Source organism: Leptinotarsa decemlineata, unplaced genomic scaffold (genome assembly GCF_025532065.1).
Source record: "Leptinotarsa decemlineata unplaced genomic scaffold, Ldec_3_MD MMD2_tig00026347_RagTag_RagTag, whole genome shotgun sequence".
NCBI classification, from domain to species: domain Eukaryota; kingdom Metazoa; phylum Arthropoda; class Insecta; order Coleoptera; family Chrysomelidae; genus Leptinotarsa; species Leptinotarsa decemlineata.
This window is the reverse complement of record NW_027412698.1, coordinates 580,148-608,003: the sequence shown is the minus strand read 5'-3', so window position 1 is coordinate 608,003 and position 27,856 is coordinate 580,148. Positions and strand designations below refer to the sequence as shown.

General features: G+C 35.6%; 2 protein-coding genes across 10 annotated transcripts in view; one reads left to right on the top strand and one right to left on the bottom strand.

Moving 5' to 3' along the window:
• Window positions 1-27,856, bottom strand: part of LOC111512968 (uncharacterized) — a 207,321-nt gene that overhangs the window by 36,470 nt on the left and 142,995 nt on the right. For 4 of the 6 annotated variants that reach the window (XR_012467694.1, XR_012467693.1, XR_012467692.1 and 1 more), the window contains exon 4: window positions 27,594-27,646. The exons of 1 other annotated variant lie outside the window; for it this stretch is intronic. Coding sequence is in view for 1 of the 5 variants with exons in the window: in XM_074183928.1 (XP_074040029.1) it covers window positions 27,594-27,646 (53 nt within the window). In the remaining 4 variants the exon portion in view is untranslated. Of the gene's footprint in view, window positions 1-15,282; window positions 15,814-15,863; window positions 15,971-27,593; window positions 27,647-27,856 lie in introns of those variants that run through there. One more of the 6 variants, XR_012467691.1, reaches the window with a different exon arrangement.
• The window catches only part of LOC111515592 (uncharacterized), a 46,802-nt gene continuing 19,978 nt past the window's right edge, over window positions 1,033-27,856 (top strand). The window contains exons 1-8 of one of the 4 annotated variants that reach the window (XM_074183926.1): window positions 1,033-6,743; window positions 9,616-9,815; window positions 9,898-10,049; window positions 10,110-10,169; window positions 10,257-10,319; window positions 10,376-10,602; window positions 10,810-10,969; window positions 11,368-11,915. In XM_074183926.1, coding sequence (XP_074040027.1) covers window positions 10,025-10,049; window positions 10,110-10,169; window positions 10,257-10,319; window positions 10,376-10,602; window positions 10,810-10,969; window positions 11,368-11,516 — 684 coding nt within the window. In that variant the 5' untranslated portion in view covers window positions 1,033-6,743; window positions 9,616-9,815; window positions 9,898-10,024 and the 3' untranslated portion in view covers window positions 11,517-11,915. Of the gene's footprint in view, window positions 6,744-6,797; window positions 7,191-9,615; window positions 9,816-9,897; window positions 10,050-10,109; window positions 10,320-10,375; window positions 10,603-10,809; window positions 10,970-11,367; window positions 11,916-27,856 lie in introns of those variants that run through there. The other 3 variants (XM_074183924.1, XM_074183925.1, XM_074183927.1) reach the window with 3 other exon arrangements.

The following is a 27,856-nucleotide window of genomic DNA, read 5'->3' as shown; positions in this document are numbered from 1 at the left end:
AAACCATTGATCTATTTGTTTTCTATTTCTAATCCTTCAAGCAGGTTAATGAGGTTTCGATTGAAACTTGAAGAATTTCAATTTGAAATCTATTACAAACCAGGTGGTATTAATACAAATGCCGACGCACTTAGTCGAATTTGCAAGATTCAGGCCCGTGATAACAATGTATCACAAATAAAATCGCCATACCAAACATTTCTAGACATCATTGAAAGTAAAGTAGTAAACAACAACAATGTTGTTGATTCAGATGAAAATATCAGCACAGTGCCCAAGGACTATAGTATAATTCATTTTACAGATGAAACTTTTTCAGTCCCTACCCAAACAGCACACTATCACCCCAGGATATCCCATTGTAATCCCGCATGCACCAAAATGGGATAATCCTACAGCAATATTCCTGGAACAACCTCAGGTTATATGAAAAGTGACCTTAAGTATTATGAATGTCCCAAATGCATTTATCCCAGGGTTACCCATTGAAGTATATCCATCGGATATCATATCGGGTTCAGAAGTACTATGAATAACCTAACTGCATTCATCCTAGGGATTTCCATTTAAAGGTATTCTATGGATATCGAATCGGGTTGAATATACGCTTAAGATTTCAAATAGTGTTTTAACATAGAGGAAATGAATTGAATAGATTTCATGGCTATTAACTATTAACTACAAACTGAAGTTAAAGTCTTTTCAGAAAATTTATGTATTAACGTTCACAATTTTAATTTCTGAAAGGAAATCTTCATTTATAAAGGAATAATGTATTAAAAAATATTTCCATAAACATTCGTTCAGGGGAATAGTTCATTATTGATAACAAACTAGAGATTGTATTAATTAAATATTAACTTCAATATAAATCTCTGGATAAATTTTTCATTCACCTCCAAGTTTAAATATTTACATTCAAATCTCCCGCATTTTGAATTGAGACAAATGGCGACAGTATCATATATACTGATAATAAAGTTCAGGGGAATAGTTCATTATTGATAACAAACTAGAGATTGTATTAATTAAATATTAACTTCAATTGTTTACGGTTCACCTTATCATATTATTTTTTGAGTTTAGTATTATTTTTGTTTCATTACCTTCCTAAATGCAAAGGTTGAGTGAGGAAATTTTCACTTTTATTTTTTGGGTATTATTATTATTTTTTCTCTGTAACTACACGGGATTCTTTCACCGCGCAAATGCAGTTGGGGAAAACTCGGACATGCGCGGAAAGAAGCAAAAGGAATACGGCCATTTTTCGCTCCGCAAATTGGTACTCCGCTTTAAAAGTATTTTTCCCGCATTTTGTGATTAGCTATATGATTGCTATATGTGTAAAATCGAAACTCTAGAGTGTTGTGCAGCAGAAGAACACACATTCGAAGCCTTGTGGACATCCTATCCGTCGACAGAACAACAGGTGAGTGGACCCAACTGTTCGTCGTCATTCTGCATTGATTGGGAGTGATCTCCCTGGTCCATTAATTCTTATTATTCTTATAATTGAATGAACCAGCGCCATTGAAGATTTCACATGGTCCTTCGAGCCGGATCCCAAAAAATTGTGTAGATTTCCTCACATCTAATAATTATATGTTCTTGAAAATAAATTCATCAATTTATCTGCCTTTCAAGGTCACCCAATAGGCAGGTATTCAGTGCCATTTATTTTGTTCTTATCAGTTTCCTAATTATTTTCAAGGTCATACGATACGCAGAGTTTTGCTTTTTCATTTGCTATCACCAGTGGCGTACAGATATTTTTTCGCTATCTTAAGTAATAAAATAAAATATGTCTTCAAACGCTAACAAACTGAAACAATATAAGGCGATTCGCCAAATTTATTACTATCAAATGCGTGAACTCAAAAAATTCGCCATGAATGCTTCAACAAGTGAGCAAGCAAAACTACAGTTTCAAATGACATATTCGGCCTTTGATGAGAAAAAACAGTTTTATATTCACCATTCGAGTACAATAAGCTTGGCTTGCATTATGGAAAACGAAGATACCGATGCCGAAGAAAACCTTCGCAAAGAATTTGAAAACGACGCTTCAGAAGTGTATGCTTCGTACCATACTGTATTCCAAACTGACCAAAAACCTGTTCTTTCCACACCACAACCGAGTAAGCCTTCTGCTAAGCTGAATCCACTCAAAATACCCAAATTTTCAGGAGATCTTAAACAATTCCGCCATTTTTATGAAATTTTTTCTTTAGTCGTTGACGGAGACGACGACCGCTCTGACGTCGAAAAATACTCGCATCTGATGGACGCCTTGGAGGGTCCTGCAAAGGCTGTTGTCCAAAGCAATTCCGCATCCGCACTGAACTATAAGGCTGCTCTTGACGCTCTAATCGAACGTTACGATCGACCACGCTTAATCGCATTCGCCCATTTACAGTGGCTAGATAACGCACCTATCGTTACTAATTCTAATAACTCGAAAGCTTTACGTTCTCTTGTAGATATTTTCACTGAAAATATTTCTGCTTTGGAAAAAATGAAATTACCTATAAAACAGAGTGATTTTTTACTATTCTATATGCTTTCCAAGCATTTAAATGATGATCTGTTAACTAAATTTGAAATTCAATACGGTAATCCAAACAAAGGAACCTTTCCACAATACGATGATTTGAAATCATTCATTGTAAATCACTGTCACGCATTAGAGACTGTAGAATTTTCTTCTTCTTTAAAATCACAAAAAACGTCTAATAGTCAATTACATTGCAAGCCTGAAAACAAAACCAAAGGTTCTAATTCATTTCAGTTGAAACCGCGTCAGGCAAACACGTTTTTTGTAAATGCAAAGAAAAGCACCACTTATTCATGTACATTCTGTAAATCAACTGATCACTTCATTTATAAATGTCCTCAGTTCCAAAATAAATCACCACCAGAACGTCTAAGCCTTGCCCACGCTAACAAATGGTGTTTAAACTGCCTCTCAGATCGTCATACCTCTAAGATGTGCCGTTCGCGATCTAACTGTCGATCCTGCTTTTCAAGACATCACACAATGATATGCATAAATACATCACGTAATAATCAACCCACTAGTGTTACTAGTCCGCAAAATCCCAACAATTCCATTTACAATCCGCAGTTCAATTCACGTGACGCTACTGGTAGATATATTCTAGAGCTTCCATTCAAAAATATTAATGAACCGCTTTTTGACATCACAGAATGTCGCGCTCTTGCTACAAAACGTTTTTTGTCCCTTGAAAATAGGTTGTACGCAAATAAGGAATTACATCGCGAATATTCAAAAATAATTGTTGATTATTTAAAAGAAGGTTTTCTCAAACCTGTCCCTGACAACCTACTTCTCCAAAATGGTTTTATAATACCACATCACGCGGTAGTGAAACCAGGAAAGGTCCGCATAGTACTAGACGGCAGTTTCAAAATTAGAGGCAACCAACCGTCGTTAAATGATACGCTTTTGATTGGTCAAAAGCTTCAAAAGGATATTGGTCAAATTCTATTAAATTTTCGTCTTGGTAATATAACATTCACTTGTGATATTCACTCTATGTTCACTATGCTTAAAGTAGCTGAAAAGCATCAAACTTTTCAGAGAATTTTATGGAGAAATTCCAAATGCGAACCTATCCGCGAGTACATGTTTGAGAGAGTGATTTTTGGGTTGTCTTGCTCTCCATTTCTTGCGAATCGAACCATCCTTCAGTTAGCACAAGATGAACGCGACAACTACCCCTTGGGAGCTCGAATTTTAGAACATTCGACTTACGTTGATGATTGTTGTTCGAGTTTCAATTCATTTCAGGAAGCAAAGATAGCTCGCGATCAACTGATTGCAATACTGAAAAAGGGCGGCTTTGAACTAGGAAAATGGTCGAGTAATACTAAGAAATTACTTTTAGATATTCCAGAATCGCAACTTCAAACAAGTTTAGTTAACTTCGACACAGAATCGCATATCTTAAAAATCTTGGGTCTTCAGTGGTTTCCACAAGATGACATATTTTGTTTCACAGTCGATACCACAGAATGCAAATGCACCAAACGGAATATTTTAAGTCAAATTGCACGTCTGTATGATCCGTTAGGATTTCTTAGTCCTGTCACTTTATTCGCGAAATCCTTTATGCAAATTTTACATACATTAGGTCTTCAATGGGATGATGAACCACCACTCGAAATTCGCGAAAGGTGGTCACAGTTAAAGGATAAGCTTTTACTACTCGAGAAGGTTCGAATTCCTCGCTTGATTAGAATCAAACAGAACTCGGAAGTGCAATTGCATGCATTCGGAGATGCCTCAATGAAGGCGTATGCCACGGTAATTTATTTTCGAATAACTGAAAATGAAAAATGTGATAAATATTTTGTTATTGCTAAGTCTCGCCTTAGTCCTTTGAAAAATTTGTCAATTCCAAAACTTGAATTAACTGCTTGTGTTCTTCTAAGTGAATTAGTTTCCTACGTTTTGAAAACTTTTCACAATAAAATAGTGTTTTCTAGATTGTATGCGTGGACTGACTCTTCAATTGCTCTGCATTGGATTAAAGGACCTGCATATAAATGGAAAACATTTGTCGGAAATCGTGTTGCGCGCATTCAAGAATTATTATCACCAGAATCATGGCATCATATTGACTCGCAAAATAATCCTAGTGACAGTGCTTCAAGGGGACAATTACCTTCAGAGTTCTTAGAAAATAATTTATGGTTGAAAGGTCCGCCATGGCTTGCATTACCCTGTAACCAATGGCCAAAATCTAGATTCAAATTTGATAGTGCACCCCCTGAAGTGTTTTCTGAAGAAAGAAATACCTTTCTTGTAACTTCCGAACCAGAATTCGACCCTTTCGAAAAAATACTGACCCGCTTCTCTTCATTTTCGAAAGTACAAAGAATTATTGCTTACTATTTACGTTTTCTTTTCAACTCTAAAAAATCAAATCGCGATTTTCGCAGAACGTGTGTACTTACAAGTTGTGAATTACAACAATCTACTTTATTTTTAGTAAGATATACTCAACAAAAATATTTTTCGGATCTGATAAATAATATGAAAAATAAAATATCGATTCCAAAGGCCTATAAAAAATTAGGAGTATTTATTGATTCCCATAATATTATACGAGTCGGAGGTCGTCTCGAACACTCAGACCTAAACTATGATCAAAAACACCCCGTACTTTTACCAAAAGGTTGTCGGCTTACCACTTTGATCATAGAATACTTTCATAAAGTCTATTTACACCCCGGTGCGCAGACCTTACAATTTTTATTATTTCAACATTTTTGGATCTTGTCGCCAAAACGCGCTATATATAGCATCATTTCAAAATGCCTAAAATGCTGGCGTTTGAACCCAAAACCATATCAGCCTCCAATGGGTTCTCTACCCCGCTTACGCATTTCTCAACTTCGCAGTTTTTCAGTTGTTGCAATCGATCACTGTGGTCCTTTCACAACGAAAGCAATGAAGATTCGCTCTTCAAAAACGTTCAAATCGTACGTGGTCGTGTTTTGTTGTTTTGCTACTAAAGCATTACACTTAGAACTTTCGGGAGATTTGTCTAGTGAGACGTTTTTGTGTGCCTTCCGGCGTTTGATTTCACGAAGAGGTCCTGTAATAAAATGTTATTCTGACAACGGTACAGCTTTCGTTGGTGGTAACAAAATAATTCAAAACATGTTGAGAAATGCAGCAAATTCTCTCGCAATAGAATGGCATTTTCAACCTCCTTCTGCTCCACATTTTTCGGGATTGGTAGAAGCTGGAGTCAAGTCAGTAAAAACGCATTTGAAGCGAGTAATTGGTGAACAGATTTTAAATTACGAAGAATTTTACACAGTACTCGTTCAGATTGAGGGTTTGCTAAACAGCCGCCCTCTAACACCCATCAGTTCAGATGCCAATGATTTTTCCGTGTTAACACCGGGTCACTTTTTAACCCTGGAACCTATTTCTGCGTTACCTGATCCAGATTTGTCTCACTTGAAGTTGAATCAGCTTAGCCGATGGCAACTTTTACAACGACTCCATCAGGATTTTTGGTCACGATGGCATACAGAGTATTTACATACCTTGCAACAAAAGGCGAAATGGTTTTCTCCCACCTCGCCTCCTCCCAAACTTGGTACTTTAGTAATAATAAAGCAAGATAATGTTTCTCCTTCGAAATGGAATCTTGCCAGAATTACAGCTCTGCACCCAGGTGCAGATGATATTTGTCGCGTTGCTACGATCCGCACTGCAGATGGTAGTGAATTCAAAAGACCTCTGGTAAAGTTATGCCCTCTACCAGAAGTTGAAATTTCGCATTAAAAAAGGGTCAAATACCCCTTTTTGGGTGGCCGGAATGTTTACGGTTCACCTTATCATATTATTTTTTGAGTTTAGTATTATTTTTGTTTCATTACCTTCCTAAATGCAAAGGTTGAGTGAGGAAATTTTCACTTTTATTTTTTGGGTATTATTATTATTTTTTCTCTGTAACTACACGGGATTCTTTCACCGCGCAAATGCAGTTGGGGAAAACTCGGACATGCGCGGAAAGAAGCAAAAGGAATACGGCCATTTTTCGCTCCGCAAATTGGTACTCCGCTTTAAAAGTATTTTTCCCGCATTTTGTGATTAGCTATATGATTGCTATATGTGTAAAATCGAAACTCTAGAGTGTTGTGCAGCAGAAGAACACACATTCGAAGCCTTGTGGACATCCTATCCGTCGACAGAACAACAGGTGAGTGGACCCAACTGTTCGTCGTCATTCTGCATTGATTGGGAGTGATCTCCGTGGTCCTTTAATTCTTATTATTCTTATAATTGAATGAACCAGCGCCATTAAAGATTTCACATCATCTCTGGATAAATTTTTCATTCACCTCCAAGTTCAAATATGTACATTCAAATCTCCCGCATTTTGAATTGAGACAGTTGCTCATGCGCAACCGCGACGTGAAATGACTAGCGACTAGCTGTTCTCTGTTGTCTTGTATCCTCTTATTGCATATTGGATTAATTGGGAATTTAGTAATAATAATTTGAGTGGTGGGCCTTTTGAGCATATGTGCTAGTGCAATTTATTATGCTGATTTAAATTTATAAATGAAAATTACATAGTTGTGTTAGACAATTTATGTGCAATTGGTTTGTGAACTGTGAATGTGCTTGAGTTTGAGGTTAACAGGTGAGTCAACTTTTAGGTATAGTCACTATTTTTTGTATTGTTCACCGATAAAATCATCAAAATGTCCAATCCAACAAAAAAGAGCAAAAGATTATACTATAGACATTTGAAAAATGATAGGGATATATTATTTCTTACTCTCACTCATCAAGACTATTTCGAGGACTATCCTATTTGTCATGATGAGAGCATTATTGAAGCTGAATTATCATTAGAACCAACCGAACCTGTCCCGATGGGAACAGAAGAGATATCTGATTCTGATTTTTCTTATCTCAGAGATAATAAGGTTCACGATGAAATGAATTCCGATAACGAATTACTCTTAGAAACTAATATAACAGAAAAAATTCATCAGCAGATTGTCACAGAGCGGGGGCTTGATGAAATACTGAATCAAATGAATTGTCATGATTTCGACTTGAAAACAAGATTAGCAGACTGGGCAATTTCACATAAAATAAATCATTCGGCTTTGGGGAGTTTGTTGAAAATTTTGAAACCATATTTCGACTATTTGCCTAGTGATGCCAGAACTCTACTACAGACCCCTCGGCAATCAATAATAATTAAAACCACGCTTCCTGGGAACTATTATCATTATGGACTAGAACGAGCTGTAAATTTCTTGTTGAAAAATACCTCTAGAGAAAGCACTGCTATCTGTGAAATATGTGTGAATATTGATGGGTTACCACTGAGTAAGAGTTCTGGTAGTCAGTTTTATCCTATTTTGGTTTCCCTGTATCCTGTTGAAAATTTAGTTGGTGTTGTAGGAATTTATCATGGCTATGAAAAACCGCAGGATCCAAATACATTTTTAAGAGATTTTGTAGATGAGGCAGTAAAACTGACACGAACTGGAATAGTTTTCAATAACCAAATATTGCCTTTCAATATCAAAGGTTTCATTTGTGATGCTCCAGCAAAATCATTGGTGAAATGCACTAAAGGTCATACAGGTTTTTTTTCTTGTTCGAAATGCACTCAAGAAGGGTTACATATAAACAACAAAGTATGTTTTCCTCAAATTCATTCGAGGGAAAGAACTGATGCTGATTTTGTTTCACAAACCCAAAAAGAACATCATACTGGTACTAGCATCTTGCAAGAAATTCCTAACTTTGGTCTTGTCTCCTCGTTTCCACTAGATTACATGCACCTTATATGTTTAGGAGTTGTCAAAAAAATTTTAGTTTCATTTTGGATATGTGGAAAACCGCCTCATAAACTGTCTGCTCATCAGATTAGCGAGATATCAGAATCATTGAAATCACAGGCAGTTAATATACCAGGAGAGTTTTCTAGAAAACCTCGTTCACTAAACGAAGCAAAAAGGTGGAAAGCAACTGAATTTCGTCAGTTCCTTTTAATGGAGCTCTAGATGCTTTTAGTGCATTCCCTTTTGAAAATTTCATGCAATGTATCAAGAAATTGATTAGGAAATCTGAGAAACTATTACCACAAGTTGTAAGACGTATTGCAGAATCTGAAAAAGTGATGTTGAGACAGGCTGGACCGAAGCTCAAAAATCAACCTTTTAAAGAACATCAAAATGGTCCTATTTTACAAAATTCTCAAGTTCCACAATATGAACAGTATCATTTTGAAAAATTTAAACTGAAATCAAAACATCCTGATAATTGTTGCAAATTGAAAGATGGCAGCATAATGTGGTAATAATTGGTAGAAAATTTGAACATGTTGTAGATTATTTCAGTAAGCCTTGTAATTCTTCTGATATTCTTGTGTTTGAAGTGAGAAATTTGAGTGGGTTAATGTTTTGGCAAATTGATGAAATAGATTTCAAATATGTTAAGTTAAAAGCAGCAGATAGTTATGTGGTTTTTCCACTTCTACATTTGGAATGGTCATTTAGTAGAAAATACTCTCAATAATGGCCTGGTATATATAAAAGAGTTCTTATAAATACTTCTAAACTGATATCTCTGAAATTTTATAAATCACTGGAAATGAAAAATTTCTGATTGAATGTTAATATATAGTTTCCACTTATTGTAGACCATGTTTGGTGCCATTCTCCTATTTAAAATAACTATTATATGTTGACAGATATTTTTATTTGGTTTTTGCTTTGAAACTTTGTTTTCCATAAAAAATCGAATGGGGTGCGATCATGGGCTCAGTTCACGACTGGCAGCCCCGTTTCTACTGGAAGCCCTTATATTATTTTGGAAAATAAAAAGGTAATTGTCCACTATTACATCAGTCACATTCAGATACTGAACTTTCATGTGCCAGGCTCTCAACAAGTTTGACAAAAAACATTATGTTGATTTTCTGTTCAAATGATAATAGCCGTTTGCAAAATTTCGAGTATATATATATATATATATATATATATATATATATATATATATATATATATATATATATATATAGTATATTGTATTTTTCATTTTAGAATGTGGATCATCGTAACTTTCACACAAGACAATTCTGTGGAAGTCGTTCCAGAAAAATGAGTGAATTTTGATGATCGCAAATGTTTCTGGCCTCCTTATAGAGGATCAAAGCTGAAATGTGCCATTGCTGAGAAATGTGTTGTTGGGGATGATTGGGTCACACACCAAATAAGAGTTATGAACAAAAACAAACGTTATGGTAAGTACACAAAAAAATGTATGTGTGTATGTGTGTTGATACATTTTGCATTGGTTGCATGATGTTTCTTTTTTCTTTTCAGATGATCTTATTAAAGCTCGATCAGCCTGTGAAAAAGCCCAATTTTTTTCAGATTATTCTGAAAATGAAGAAGTACAGAAAAGAATAATTACTAGAAAAGTTCTTCAGAGGAAGAATCCTCTGAAACAATGGTGCTACCAAGGGTACCAGAAGGTTGGGGGATATATTATTGAGTGAAGTAAATACTTATTATTACCATTTTTCAAATTACAGGATTCACTTATAAAGGAAAAGCCAACAAAAACAAAGAGATAACTAAGGGATCTTCTCAGGGTAAGATATTAATCAAATCTTATGTGTACACTCATGGATTAGGTATTACTTTTGTAAAATTCACCAGTATGCTCTTTTCTTTCACAGTTTATGTTTCACGAGAAAAAGGCCCCACTCTTAGACCAAGTAATAGCGAAGCTGAGTGTGAAAGTAAGTACTGTGAACATTGCGTACATTATGAATACATTTTTATTTCTCAATTATAGGGCAATCTTTCTCGAAGAATCAATTTGAAATGCAAGTACTGAGAAAATTGACCTGTTTAAGTTTGAAGGTTGACCAGATATGTACTGATATAGGAAGTTTGCAAGAACTACTAATGGAAAGAAGGGAAAAAGAATCAGTAACAAATGAACCATTATACGAATTTCCAATAGATACTATTGAAAATTTTGAAAAATTTCTTGAAATAAAAGAAAACTATGAAAAGTTTGTTAGTAGAATAGTTATTTACTTTCAATGTATACAATTTAGGTAGTTTTAGGTCAGCACCTCTAATATTTGCATGTTTTGCAAGAATTTGCTAATCCTGCTATTTTCAATTCTATTCTTTTCAGTTTCATTCACGGTGTCATCAACCATATTTCATTTTCAATATGTGTGAATCATTATTATATTCTTCATATTGAATCTATTTCAGGTTGCTTACTTGGGAAAAATTGGCGGTACATCTGAATATGAATTTATAAAGAGAATTTATTCCCGGGTTGTTATCAATGAAGTTGCCAGGGAATTTAACTGGCATGGATTGAAGGGAAAAAGAGAGATAAGGAATACATTAATGGCTAAAGCATCAATTGGTGAGTTTATTTTACCCTCCATATTCCTTCTTTCATTTATGACATGTTTTCTTCCATTTGTCTCTGAATAATCATTTTTATACTATTTGAGTCTATTTTTAATTATTGTTTCATTTGTCTCTTTTGATGTACCCTTCTTGTGATAATTCTGTAAATTTATCTAGGAATAGATTTTCGGCAGAAATGCTCATTTTTCTTCTAGTTCATTAGTAATAATAATAATTGATCTATTCTTCAGATTCTCTCCTATAAACATGTACGTTGCTTGAGAAATAAATTCTTGTTATTATTATTATCTCTTTAACCGTGAACAAAATTTACATTTCAATACTTTTTTGTTTAAGCCATTTCTTGCACATGTATTTTTACCCCTCGCTGATCAAATGTTTTTATTCCAGAGGCAACAATGTGTAATCCAAAATTCGATACTTCTGAAAAAAACATTGAATTGGCAATAAAAAGCTGGCTGAGGCACGCCAAGGATAGGCTTGCGAAAAAAAAAACTCAGCAAGAAGAAAAGGCCCTTCACACAACACTTGATAATTGATATTGTTTACCTAATTTGCAGTTAGCTATATATATATATATTAATTATATTTTAAAAACATTTTCTTTAGATTCTCAAGGCTGTTTTGTAGCCAAATTTACCCTAATTTTCAATTTAAAATAAAAAATACATTTCAATTGCACTTAGACATGTTAAAACGTTATATCTCAAAAAAATGACCTGATTTTAGCCCATTTTTATGTTCTTTACATTTCCTTTATAAAATTCTGTTAAGAGTTGAATACTTCTAGGTTTAATTCAAATAAAAAACACTATGACATGCCATGTATATCTTTATAGCGTTTCGTAACACTTTGTACAAAGTATTTAGGAGTGAATTTTTAATTTTATTGTTTTAAATGGAAGTTTTATTGTAACAAATAAAAATCATCATCCTTATTATATGTCTATGAAATATCAACCTAAGATTTCCTATAATATTTCACAAATGAGCAATATTTCTTTCTAATTTCTGTGAGAAAAATGCTTCAGGGATTACAAATATATTTCTTTCACTTGTAATTCACAATTGATGTGAAAATAAAACTATGACTTCATATTATTATAGTAATTCGTTCAAATCATTCATGTTAAACCACAAATGAAATTTAATTTGCTCTAACTGCAAAGTAGAGTAATTTAGTGAAATGGCAATAATTTTTATCTAACTTGGGTTTAAATAATGGAAAATTACGTGTGGGGGTTATTTCAGGGTTATAGAAAACAGTGCCACCTCTATATTTTGAGGATAACCCTTGGATATAGATCATATATACTGAGGATATCATGAAAGCCCAAATGGATATCCCTGGTTAGGCCAGACGATCACTTTGTGCCATTATAGATTGACCTATCCATGTCCCCAGGACAAGGAAAAGTGCATGCCAGGGTTGTCTTGGGGATATAGAAAACACTGCTACCTCTATATCCTCAGGATGACCCTGGGAAAAAGCTCATACATCCTGAGGATATCAAGAAAACCTAAATGGACATCCCTGGTAAAGCCTGAGGATCAGTTTGTGCTGTTTGGGTAGCGAACTGGACTAGTTACACGGATCTCTTGGACCTGACCTTACCTCTCAACGAGATCTCCTACTCTGCGCTTTACCAATCTATGATTTCTTCTGCAGATATCGCTATTCCCAAGAAACATATATATATATATATATATATATATATATATATATATATATATATATATATAAACAACCCAAACCACGCCATCCATGGTGGAACCATGAGTGTTCCGAAGCCATTTCCAAGCGCAAGGCTGCTTTTTCATTATATAAGGCCCACCCTTCTATGGAAAACTTTATCAACGTTAAGCGAATTCGAGAGCACACTCGATTAATTCTCCGAAGAAATAAGACCAAAGGATTTCGTGATTTCTGCACTCAGCTATCCCCCTCTACCCTAATTTCCAAGGTATGGTCCTCCGTCCGAGCGTTCTCTAAATCCAGACATTGCATAGGACGAAGTGCCCCTCTGGGCTCCCACATTGCGGTGGATTTCCTTCACGCTCTTACTCAACCAATTTTTGATTCTCAGTTCATTTCAACCGACTATTTGCGCTCTCCCAGTTCACCTTTTAGTACTGAGGAGTACTCCATGGCTCTTCGGTCTAAACGAGATTCAGCTCCAGGAAATGATTTGATCACCTACAGCATGATCAAACATTTGCCAGATAGGGGAACCAACAGCCTCCTTCAGTTTTTCAATAATTTATTGAGCAAACAGGATATAGTTCCGACGGAATGGAAAACCCAGGTAATATTACCCATTCCCAAGTCAGGCAAAGACTTACGCACTGTCTAGGGGTGGAGGCCAATCGCCCTCACCTCATGCCCAGGTAAACTTCTTGAGACATTAATAAAAAATCGAATCGACTGGCTTTTAGAACATGAGCAACTTCTCAATCCCCTCCAAACCGGCTTCCGCAGAGGAAAGGGTATTCAAGATAACCTCGGTGCACTGTATTCGAACATCGCGGCTAGTCTCACTCTTGACGAATTCTCGGTGGTAGTATTACTGCATATCTCATCAGCATATGATAATGTCTTAATTCCTAATTTACAACAACGTCTCTTGGAATATCGTATACCCGAGGACATCACAGACCTTATCATCTTCCTCCTTTGTGACCGACAAGTATATGTCAGTGATCCTTCCACTGGAGCCAGAATAGGCCCAGGAGTGGAACCACAATGAATCGACACGACAGTACCCCCCCTACATCTCTAACCCTTCCCCTTAAATTTATCGGATTTATTAAAATTGATACCACGCTCTCTCGTTTCAAATCAACGAAACGATAATTTCGATTCGTAACTAATCGATGAATTGTTCTTTCCCGACAGACATGAAATTATCCCGACATACACGAAATTATTGTTGTACTTCAATTTATGGTTGGCATACCTGTCATATTGTGTAGGGACCAAGAGAAAATATATAAGGAAAGATGGCAGAGAGGAGAGGTAAATTCTTTTCTTGTGGGTACAATAGTATATAATAAATAGGAAAGATAATAGGTTGTAGTACCTAATCTTTGACCTGACATAATATTCAAATCTACAAGAGAATAATAAATTATTTCAATATTCCTGTAGATTTTCCCTTGGAATATATCAGTGTGAGTATTTGGAATTTTCTTTTTATTATTATCGAATAATGAGTTATTACTTTTACAAATAACGGAAACGCTAAAAAGAATGCGGGTGCACCCTAAACATTGGGAATTGCTTTTAAATTTCTTAGAAATTCACACACAATTGATAAATGGTAAATTTGTTTGTCAGAATGCCAAACAAAAATCTCGAGAACTATGGGAAGAAGTTACCCAACAGTTAAATTCTGTAGGATTAGGGGTAAAATCTGCAGAAAAATGGAAGATTGCTCTACAGGATTGGAAATATAAAGTAAAAATGAAAATTGCAGGCAATAAATCTTTGCAGAATAAAAATGGAGGGGGGGCCTGCTACGACTTTGAAATTGACTGAACAGGAAGAGAGATTAATGTCAATTGTGGGTTGGACTTCAACTGGAAATGAAAATATTCCTGAATTAGGGCTTCCACGTTTGGAACACGATGAGGAAGTGGTAGATTACTGTGCCACAGCCCTTTTAGATCATCAATATATTGGAAAAAAAATTGTGGACCGTGTTAACAATGAGGAAGTTAGCCCATCGAATATGAACATTAATAGCAATGAAAAAAAAAAGAAAGCTAGTTCTAGCATCAGTGACAACGTAATCGAAAGGTATCAAAAAGAAACTATGACAGTACTAACTGAAATATCATCCAGTGTGAAAAGTATTTCAAATAGTTTGGAGAGTATTGCAACGGAAATGAAGACTCTGTCTGAATTATTGAAAATGCATATGCAAAAATTATAATATTTTTCAGTCTTAAAATTCAGAAAATATATGCTTGAAAGAATAACTTTTGTTTTTCATTTCTTATGAACTCTTGTTCATTTGCAGAAAATTTATTTTGTATAAAATGAAGAGTTTTGAATTACTGATAAATAGTGTTTTGTATAATCAATTTATTTATATAACTGATAAATTATATTATTAACCGACTATTTCAATACTGAATCAATTATTTAAATGTTCATCATTGTTATAATATAAATTATATTATATACTCACTTATGAAAAGAAGAAATCACTAGTATTTTGCAACAATAAGAATAGGAAATTGTTAAACATATTTTTTGTACATTACTTCAAATGAAAATGCATTTCGTACATTTCAAAATATATATTTCAGTTTGTTGTTTAATGAAAATATCTTCTTATAATACGTTCTCTCACTCTATCACCTTCTTGATGTAAATCATTGGGCACAACGTCTGGAGGTCTTACAACTTGGAGCTGATCATTTACCCCATCTATTAACTCTACATTTAAATTGTGGAGTATGCATATATTATGGAGAGTTGCACATGATGAAATTATCTGGCCTACAACTTCAGGCTTATATCTCACCACTAAGACATCTGAAACGTTGTTTTAATACACCAAAACAACGTTCAATACAATTTCTTGCAGAACAATGAGCTTGTGTATATCTCCCTTCTGGTGTATTTGGCAGTGCATTCACAATAGGAGTCATTAGCCAGGGTTGCAAAGGATAGCCTGAATCACCCAGTAACCAGCAGCTCCTATTTCCAAGTCTATATTGTGTTTCAACTTCCTCACGAATAGCTGAAGTACGCCAAATATATGCATCATGTGTAGATCCAGCATGTTTCGGATTTACAGCTAGAATTCTCAAATTAGAATCACAGATCTAAAAAAGAAAAAGTAAATAATGCATATAAACTTTAAGGACAAACCTACCACTTGAACGTTCATTGAATGATATCCTTTTCTGTTAACAAAATTGTGTTCTTCTTCGACTGGATGTAAAATCCTTATGTGTGTACAATCCACTGCTCCTATGACTCCTGGAAAATTATATTTTTGATGGAAAGCGAGTTTGATAACATTTCTCTCTTCATTTGTAGTTGGGAATTTCACATACCTATCTGCCAAATGCTCAGTTATCAGTGAAGAAATGTCTCTAATACAATTTGAAACAGACTGCTGACTTATGGAAATATTGTGGCTTTCACCTATAAGTCTTTGATAGCTACCGGTGGCATAAAATGAAAGTGCCACTAAAATTCTCGTCCTAGGATCGATAATGTTAATTTTAGGAGAGTTACTCATATGAGGCATTAGGTCGTCGATAAGCTGGCTACATATATCTTTTGTGAGGCGAAATCTTCTCTGGAATTCTAAATTATCCAAATTGAATGGATCATAAGTATTTCGCAGATGAATTCTCTCAACCTCTGCCTTCTGTGTTGTCTGGCTAATAATATACAGTGTGACCCATTTAAGATGGAAGCACCCTTATAAAACTTACATTTTTCAACCGATTGGAATGTTTTTTTTTTGTTAGGTAGATATTCAAAAAGTCTATTAGGACACCAAATATCATGAATAAATCTCAATTTCCAGGGCCAACTAATCTTATTTTTCAAGGTCAAAAATCTAAAAAAATTACTAGCGATTTTTTTAGAAAAACTCTGACTACACCACTGGATTTGTGACATTTTCAAATGGGTAACATGTAAATTACGTTGAAATGCGTCAATCAATAAAAAAGTTATAAAGGAATGAAATTTGAAAAATATGCCGTTTAATCAACCCACCAATTCATGTTCAGGAATTTTATGAAAATTCTGAATACACCACTGGATTCAGGACGTCTTGAAATATCACTGGTCACAGTTTCATCGAAATCTGTTCAGTAATAAAAAAGTTATAAGGGAATGAAATTTGAAAATCATGATGGTAAAAATAGTCTATAGGTATTTCTCGAAGTGGAGTGGATACATAAACAAGTACAATCAGGAGAGAACTCCTGGTTAATCTTCATGAAAACAATTTCAACAATATAAGACAAGTCTAATGTACTCCCAATAGAAATTATAACGAAAAAAATATGCAATGGATAATAATTATTATCATTCCAGTAGGTAACATCAGCTGTGATTTCTTCCTTTTGTTGAATAGCAAAAAATGAGATTTGCAATTTTAACTGCCTGTTATTCAGAATGCATTAATGAAATAAACAAGTTACAGTTACAGTTTCTCATCTATTTATTTGCGCATGAATTGTCATTTTGTTAAATTGTCATTTTGTTACGCACCATTAGTGAACTGAATAATTTGTGTTTCAAAATAAAAACAGATAATGGCTCAATTGTCAATTCAAGAAAAAATCGAAATTATACGTCTTTCCGGTGATGATTACCGGAGTGAAAGAGAAGTAACTAGAATATTCAATGAAAGACACCCAAATCGTCCAGCCATAAGTAACAGCACGGTACATAAAATAAACCAAGTTTTCAATCGGACTGGAGCAGTAACCACATATATTTTAAAGAACGATATACGAAGAAGGAACGAAAATAACCAGACTATATTAGATTACTTCAGAAATAATCCAAATAGTAGTTTGAGGGATGCCAGCTTAGATTTAAACTTACCTAGGGAGAATGTTAGGCGATGTCTGAAGAAAAATAAATTGAGGCCATTTAAACCAAAGTTTTTACATAGGGTAGACTGGGTACGGTTGAAACAAAGGACGGTTGAAACAAAACGAATATCTCGCAAACCGTTGGCGGGGCGGCGAGGGGTCCAAGGGGAGAACGAAGCGGACGACAGTTCTAAACACGAATCTTAGTGTTACGCCACTCTCCGCGCGCTTTGGCTGTTTCTAGGGGACCCTATTGTGTTTTGATAACCAAAAGTAAGTATTTTTGCTTGGAGATTTTTCCAATTATTGTCGTTTTTATTCAAGTGACAGCATTGAGGGTGCGTTGTTGTTTGAAATGAAGCTCGCGGAATATGACATTGTGACTAGTTTTTGTGTATCATTATTGTTACAATGACTAATAACTGAATTTTACCTAAAGTAGGAGTTGGGGACGGTTGAAACATTTTTTTTGGGTACGGTTGAAACAGTGTAATTATTTTTTTTCTTGTTTTTTTAGATGCCTAGAGTACGCGTAAGAAAGACATCGAGAGGGCAAATAGACTTGTCGAAGTACAAAGACGCATATGAGGAGGTGAAAACCGGAGGATCATTGCGAAAATCGGCAGAGAAGCACGGATTAAACCATTGTTCGCTTCTAAGATATATTCGAAAGCGAGATGTCTCTGGCAAGCAAGAAAATCCAGACATGGGATATAAAGCACACAACCGAGTTTTTAATGAGGTGCAAGAGCGAGAGCTTTCAAAGTACTTGATTCGATGTGCTGATATATATTTTGGACTACCTAAGAAGGAGGTAAGAAAACTGGCGTATGAACTTGCAGTTAAATATAATTTATCAAGACCTAAAACTTGGGATGATAACGAGCTGGCAGGTGAGGAATGGTTTCGGATGTTTATGAGAAGAAACCCCGAACTGTCTCTACGCGCAGCACAAGCTACTAGCCTCTCCAGGGCGACTAGTTTTAACAAAACAAATGTAGATTCTTTCTATGACAATCTGACCACTGACATGGATCGTCATAAATTTGAGCCTCAAGATATATATAACGCTGATGAAACAGGCATAACCACTGTTCAAAAGCCCGACAGAGTAGTGGCTAGGCGTGGTGCTCATCAAGTAGGTTCAGTAACTTCGGCGGAAAGGGGTACATTGGTCACAGTCGCCTTTGCAGCGAATGCCATTGGAAATGTTATTCCGCCATTCTTCGTCTTCCCGAGAGTGCGTTATCAAGAACATTTTATTAGAGATGGGCCCCCTGGCTCTGCTGGAGCTGCTAACCCCTCCGGCTGGATGCAAGATGAAACATTTATGCATTTTCTGGAACACTTTAAAAAACATACAAATGTATCTCTGTCTCATAAGGTGTTACTTCTGCTCGACAATCACTCTTCACACGTCCACATTAACGCACTAGACTTTTGCAAGAACAATGGCATTATCTTACTATCTTTTCCACCCCACTGCTCGCACAGACTCCAGCCACTTGATCGATCGGCATATGGCCCTTTGAAGAAAGCTGTCAATTCAGCCTGCGATGCATGGATGCGAAACCATCCAGGAAGGACAATGTCCATTTACGATATACCAGGGATTGTAGCGTCTGCTATGCCAGTTGCTCTTACGGCTTCAAATATTCAAGCCGGCTTTCGCAAAACAGGAACTTATCCGTATAATCGGAATCTGTTCACTGAGCTTGATTTCGCTCCTGCATTTGTTACGGATAGACCAAATCCCGAAAATACTACAGAACGAGCTGTTGTTCCTGTACCAAATACTACCCTACCTGTAGAGCCTGTATTTGTAACGGATGTGCCAAACCAAGAAAATGCAGCAGAGGTAGCAATAGTTCCTGTATCAGTTACAAATCCACCTGAAGACGAAACTCCGCCATTATCACCTTCTCTATTAAATTACAAACAACCCGCAGATATGGTCGCTCAACCAGGAGCTATCAATAGTTCATTAGTCCCTATAATTGAAAATCAGGAAACTGTAACTACACCACCCAGACACCACAGCAGCATTAATATTCAGGAAACTTCTCCGAAACCCAGTACAAGTGCTCAAACAATTTCTTCTATTATTCCCGCTGTATTTTCACCGGAAACAATACGACCATTTCCGAAAGCTGCTCCAAAGAAAAATAATAATAAAGGGCGCAAAATCAGGAAGTCTACTATTTACACTGATACTCCAGAGAAAGAAGAGATAAGAAAAGAGCATGAAATAAGATTGAAACGAACAAGAGCTAAACAAGTGAAGAAGCAATTGGATGGAGGAAGAAAGAAGCAATTGAATAGAGGAAAAAAGACGCAACTTGATGGAGGAAAAAATAAAAGAAACACCATAAAAGGTAAACAGAAAAATATACAAGAGGAGGTATCATCAGAAGATGAGGAGTACTTCTGTCTTGTCTGTATGTCTTCATATTCAAAGAGCAGACCCGGAGAACAGTGGATCCAATGCATCAGTTGTAAACTGTGGGCTCACGAAGAATGCACAGAAAGTGGTCTTAGCTATATTTGTCAGAATTGCGACTCTGATTGATCTTCAAATTTGGCTTATCCTAATTGGACTAATGAAAGCCAAAAATTGTTTTCTTTCAAACTTTTTTTTAAATATTATTGTTTAGTTTGCTATGTTTAAAAAACAAACAGTTGATTTTGGTTTAATTTACGTAAATTTTATATCAATGTTAAGTAATTTGTAGTGACTTAGTTTTTTGATGGTTGATAATATACCTATATTTTAAATAGTGTGCTTTAAAACATTAAAGGCTGATTAAAAATATCGTTTCAAGTATATAAATATTGAAGACTGATTACTAATGTCAAAGAGTTACTTAATTATACTTAGATTTAAAATAAACAATTAATAAAACGTGTTGTAATATTATATTTTGTATTATTCGCATGTGTTTCAACTGACCCCATTCACTGTTTCAACCGCCCCTGGTATGGGGACGGTTGCAACAAATCCGATTTATTTTTTAATTTGATCTACTTTTAAAAATAACACACCTGGGACTAAAAACATATTGCCTATTAGTAGACAGAAACATGCTCTTTTATTTAACATATCTTCTTCATCGCTCGGGTTATAAAAAGCAGAACTATGGACGTTATAAGTGAAACTGTTTCAACCGTACCCAGTCTACCCTACTCTGGAACTAGGTGATCAAGAAAAACGATTGGAATTCTGCTTATGGGCCCAGGGCGAGTATCTTAATGACAGGCAATTTTTAAAGAAAATTTTATTTAGTGATGAAGCTAGTTTCACAACAAATGGAGTGGTTTCATCACAAAATATTCGCTATTGGGCCACTGAAAATCCTAACTGGGTGATAAACTGTAAAAGGCAGTATTCAGAAAAAGTGAACGTTTGGTGTGGAATACTGAATGAAAGGATAATTGGACCATTCTTTTTCGACGGCAACATGAATGGCGCAATTTTCCTACAATTTTTAAGGAATGAATTTTCGGACGCAATAGATGAACTTCCCCTTGCAGAAACAAGAAATTTATATTTTCAGTTAGATGGTTGTTCCATACATAATGCGGGAATTGTGAAGAGTTGGCTGAATCAAAATTACCCTAATCGTTGGATAGGAAGGGGGAGTACATTAATTGGATGGCCACCAAGATCGCCTGACCTTACTTCACTCGATTTTTTCCTTTGGGGTTATGTTACACAAAAAGTTTACAAATCACGACCAAGGAATCGAGTGGAACTGTGCACCAGAATTCAGCAAGCTTGCGATGCAATTACTCCACAACAATTGAGGAATACTTTAAAAAATATTCGTAAGCGATATGATAAATGCATTGAATTGGATGGAAGTTTGGTGGAGGCCACCAGAATATGAATTGCACTCATTTATTTTTCAATTCGGTATCTTCTTGGTTTCTATTTTTACATTGATTGTGAATAAAAGATTGTTTTCCGCTAGTTTGTAGCAATTAGAAAAATGTACTTACAGTTAGTTTTTTGTAGATTCATTTGAAATTATTGACACTAAAATTTGTTGTGATAAACTGATTGATTGATATGGTTCGACATACATTATGAAAGGAAATTGATTCTCCCATAAACGTTTCATGAATTTTATTTGAATAAATAATATTTTGTTGAATATTGCCCCTAATCCAGTGGTGTAGTAAGAACGTTGCTAAAATTCCATTGAACAACATATTTTTCAAATTTTATTCCTTTATAACTTTTTTATTACCGAACAGATTTCGATGAAACTGTGATCAGTAATATTTCAAGACATCCTGAATCCAGTGGAGTATACAGAATTTTCATAAAATTCCTGAACATGAATTGGTGGGTTGATTAAACGGCATATTTTTCAAATTTCATTCCTTTATAACTTTTTTATTGATTGACGCATTTCAACGTAATTTACATGTCACCCATTTGAAAATGTCCAAATCCAGTGGTGTAGTCAGAGTTTTTCTAAAAAAATCGCTAGTAATTTTTATAGATTTTTGACCTTGAAAAATAAGATTAGTTGGCCCTGGAAATTGAGATTTATTCATGATATTTGGTGTCCTAATAGACTTTTTGAATATCTACCTAACAAAAAAAAATCATTCCAATCGGTTAAAAAAAGTAAGTTTTATAAGGGTGCTTCCATCTTAAATGGGTCACACTGTATTAACCGGTAACATTTTAATTCACTAATTCCTTTCTTAACATTCACAATATTAAAAGAGCACTAGCTAGAAATTATTTTTATTGAGGTTATACCTTATATTATTTGTTTAATATATATAGAAAAGAAGAAGAATGCATAAGATTTTGTTCGATGTTTTCAGCTCTCTGTCGATGATACGAAGAAAGCCGACGTGTTATCGGAAATAGTTTGTCGAGTGACTATGGTGAAACTTATCCATCGAATCGACTTCGTCTTGCTCGATATCTCAATCCGACATCGATAGTTATCGATTGTCTGTGGTTCCACTCCAGGAACTGCAGCCCTTTGCTGCAGCCCTTTGCTCTTCAATATAAACTGCGATCCTTTGAAGCACCTCGTGGAGGATGGCATAATGCTTCTAGGATATGCTGACGATTTTGCCCTGGTCGGCAACGGACAGAATATTAATAGTATTATCGATAAACTCAACAATTCTATTGCGAACATTGCCAAGTTTCTCCAAACAAATGGCCTTCACTTGTCTGCGACTAAATGTCACGCCATTACTTTTCGGGACAGGCGCAGGTCTATCTTGTGCCGGCGGTCGGTGTATATAAATCATACACCAATTCCATGGTGCTCTCAAATTAAATACTTAGGTGTCATTTTTAAGGATCGATTATCGTGGAAACCGCATGTTCAGATGATTAGTAGGAAAGCCCAACAAGGCATCAACCTATTGCGGTCTCTTTGTAGGACCTGGTGGGGTGCTGCTCCATCTACACTTCTTCAGCTATACCGTGCTCTTGTGCGGCCTCACTTAGATAACGGGGGTATTCTACTCGGACGCTGTTCTCAACACGTGTCGAAACAACTTGACAAGATACAATATCAGGCATTACGGGTTGTGCTGGGCTTCATGAGGTCCACCCCTATAAATATAATCCTGTCGGAGGGAGGGGAAACCCCCTTGTGGATCAGACGACGATGGTTGGCTCTCAAATGGGTGTCTAAACTCCTCTCGTATCGCAACCCTATCATCCACCTCGTTATAGAACTTCATGATACCTACCTTCAATATTGGACGAGGAGTAACCTCCCTCCCATCCTTGAAGCATATCACACCTTTTTACCAAAGATAGACGGCATTCTCCTTCTCCCCACCCTTCCCTGCTATACAGTCACCTTGGATATCCTTACATTTCAAATTCCCTTCCATGAACTCAAGTTATCTAAACATACTAAACAATAAGACGGATTTCGTTCGTTTAGCCGACCAGATGTTTCCAAATTTTACCCATGTCTACACAGACGGCTCTAGAGACCCATTTGGCAACGTTGAATTTGGAATCTATTCACCGAACACAATCGAAGTCAGCGACCGACTTCCCTATACTTTCTCAATTTGCTCTGCCGAACTTTGGGCTATCAAGGAAGCACTGAAGATTATCCTAGGACAGAACCACCGCCGTGATATTTAGTGACTCCAAGAGTGCACTGTCCAAAATATCACGCCAAGACATTTCGGCCAAGATGAACCTGTTATCACTCCAGACTAAACGCCTTATGCTTCGAGCCCATGATCAAGATTTTAATATTGCTTTAGTGTGGATACCTAGCCATTGTTGCATATGAGGCAATGTTGCATGTTCTCGAAATATCATCACTACTATCACAAGAATGCGGAGCAACCATTGCCTATCCATGGCACATTTACATAAAATTCGGGTGAAACCTCATGACAGATGCGAGTGCGGGGAACGACAGGACCTGTGGCATATCTTCTTTTCATGCCCACACAATCAAGACAATATCCTCAGACTTCATAATTCTCTTCAGACTACCCATAATCGACCTGGTTCGATATCTCTTAATGACCTGCTATTCGATCTTTTGAACTATCATAATGTTGAGGCAATACATTCCTTCCTTTCCTCTTCCCATTTAAAGCTGTAATTACTTTAGGTTTGTTCTGGTTCTGCGAAATTCAGGTTCTAGGACGTCAGGATCATGCGCAGTTGATATAGAGCGTTCTGGTTTATTGAGGATAATTTCGGACTGATGAATCCTCTGTTCTGGTTTTGACTGCGAAATGATCTTAAACTGTTTTGAACCGTCCCGAATCGTTCTTGCTCTCGAGGCTGAACTGTTGAGAACTGTTCCCGTTGCTCATGCGCATTCATGTGGAAATTTGTTTGGGCTATTTGCTAGGATGTTTTTTTATTTATTTGATTTGAATAATTGATGATTGAGGGTAGATGACATTTGAACTGACTATAGGGATACGCTACATAACAAAATGGACATGATTAATAGTATTTTCTCGTCTTCATCTCTTCATATATACGATAGGTGGCACAGTGGTCTCCTCAAAAGTGTTCTGGTTTAAACAAGTGTCCGAGACTATTTCGGACTGTTTGATATTTTTTGTTTGTACGCACCATGTCTTGCACAGTTTCCAAATGTTTTGGGATGTTAGAACCAGAACAAACCTTTTGTGTTTGGTGCTTCTGTGCGGTGAACAGTCCTTTAGTTTTTTGTGCTTCGCCTGTGACCCACCGTTTTAAGTGCATGGACCATTGAATGACTCCTACACAATGTATCTTACCGGGATTTTCTCACTTTTTAGCCATATTCCCCAACCGAAAGTGGATGGGACCGTCCCAGGCTCACTTTATTGTGGCCACGTTCGGCTCTAAAGTATCAAATTACCACTGGCCGGATAGTCTTGGTAGCTGAGGCCAATACATGAAGAGAAGAAGAAATATTGTTTTTTTTAATATAACATAAAAAACAACAGATGTAGCGACTATTGATACTCCATGATGTTTTAATTTCGGAACTAACGACATCTAGGTAAGGTTTTTAAACTAATTTGTTATGGTGAAATCGATAAAGTAGATTTCTGCAGTCGGTTTAGTAGATTTTGGTAAATTTTCTTCATTGGCCTAGTAGATTTGTCAAAAAATATATGGTCACACTGTAAAGCACTTTGATCAGTTGGTAGTAGTCACGTGGTTACAACGGATCCGTGATCACGTACTCATGTCGATGCAGGCTCAAGGCTCAGGCTTTCGTGCTGCCAGTGAAGAAAGGACATACTTTTCCTAACAGCTATTATTTTGCACTGTCTGCAATTAAATTTGACCCCTTTGCTGTTCTCCGTGCTCATTCTAGTCGTAAAATATATTAATTATGAGTTATGTGATTCCAATAGCAAATTTATTAAAATCATAGATTTATAAAATGTAGATGAGTCAACAACCACAATAATGGACACGTTATGATTGCGCGCTGCGCGTTCGTTTGTGATTGGGGATAATCGGGCCTCTATTGTCAGGCGGGTTAGATCAGGGAGCCATGCGTACAGTTGAAACAGGTACGAACTTGACATTGTGATAATGGATAGGCCGATGTATATTTTGAAAGTTGACTGAATGGATTGTTCCTATAGATTTCTTTCCATTTATCAATCGTTTACTCGAGTGTTATGACTTGTTGAAGTTACAAAAACTGTTGTCAATATACATTTTTCATCTTTTGACTGACTCTATCGAGTCCAATTCAAGTTTGTTGTTTATGAGTTAATGTGGTGTAAGTTTTATCAGTGATAGGCTGCTTCACATAAAAGTTACAAGAAAAGTAAAAATAAATGGGCATTTGAAACGGAGAAAAAGTTGGACCTAAACTAGAGAAAATTCCGTAATTCTTTTAGACAATGGTCACACCACTCACGAAAATTAGGAAAACTTTCTATCACCGCTACTAGAAAGTCCGATCTTCATTATTACATGCAAAGAAGAATATCAATTTTGATGATTACCTGTTGAAAGCTGAATATAAGATAGTTCGACAACATAAAGACAAATACAATAAGTACATACCTAGTCAACGACATGACTGGAAGTAAAAAAAAAAAGGTTTTGAGAATGCTTCCATACTATTGCGAATTTATAACCTTATAAAACTTTTATGGGCCGCAAAAAAATACGACCAAATTTTTTATATGAAAAATATGTTTGGAAAAGTCTAAGTTACGGTTACTTTAGAATTGTGAAATAATTTTTTATCATTTACCAACAAAGTAGAAAAAAATGAAAGTTGGATCACATTATGGAAGCACAGGCTAGAATTGAACATATAATAATCAATTTTCGTGAAAGCAGTTTATCCACTTCGTCAGAATGAACATCAGATTGAATAGAATATTGTAGGATTCGACGTTTTATTTTTCCCCCAATTTCAATACACCAAAATACACCATAATTGTATCCGAATTATACATCAACGGTTCTCAATAAGGCACTGCTTATCAGCTCTCCGATCTCGATCAGGCACTAATGGCGTGCATATGTTCTGACCTGACGCGACTTGTGTGAAAATTGAATTTACTTTTTATATACATAACTGATCAGGAATGTTTATTGAGAATTTAACAAGTTTTTGGTGAAAACATCTTCTCAGTTGGATGAATGATGAGTGACTTCTAGCGCGTGAATAATTATAATTTTAATGAAAATTCAGTATCACAAAATAATGTTCATTTTCGGAAATCGCAAACAACTTTTTGGAATTTCTTCAAACCGTAGATAACTATATTTGAACATGTCTCTAGAAGGCATCGAGGAAATAATCTGACATTTTCTGTGTATACCTTCAGTACACCACAAATATTAAAATAATCATGAAGTTGTTAGCCTTAGGTAAAATATATATATTGCCGCGAAATATTTCGAATTTATATTCTACACATTTAGTTACAAACTGTACAATTTATATCTACTACACCAAGTTCAGACTAGCTCACTTTCCCTGGTCGAATACTATATATACACGCCGCTGCTGGTGCTAGAACGCATCGAACAAAAAATAAAACAAAGTCGAATTTCTTGGAATATAGTGGAAAGACGGCGGATGGAATCTTTTGGAAGGTGGCCGTAATTCGCGACGCCAAATAGCGTTTTCATGCTGTTTCGGCTAGTGCCGTTACATTTACCGTTATATACAGTACTAAACAATGAAGTTGAATAATTTCCACAAAAACTGTTTTTATGCCATCATTTCCAATCATATGGGAAGAAAGTTTTGACCCAACGTTCATTTCGCATTCGAATTATCATTACTTATAAATATTACGAGGGAATAATTCAACGGGGTCACTCGACCCCATAGAACGTCCTCAAGTAATGAATGATCAATAAAGGAAAAATAGTTTGAACAGCTAGATTAAGTTTCGAAATAACTAGTTTTAAGATTAAATGTAGGTACTACGAAAACAGAAATTATCGAAAAAAATGTAAATTACCCATCTAACAGGAAACTACATTACTTATAATATTTGAAGAAAAACTGGAAACAAACTTAAAAAATTGTACTTACATTATTTTGAATATAGGATTATTTTTTTCGGGAGTGAGTGAGGTCAGTGAGTTCTGTAACAAATGAACTAATATGAGTAATTTCTATGAAGATTCAAAAACATAAATTCATACATATTTTTTAGTAATGAAGGCTCAATAACAAAAAAAAACATTTTGAACGTCTAGAATAAGTTTTGAAATAACGAGTTTCAAGATTAAATGTACTACAAAAACAGGAATTATTGAAAAAAACATGTAAATTATCCATCTAACAGGAAACTA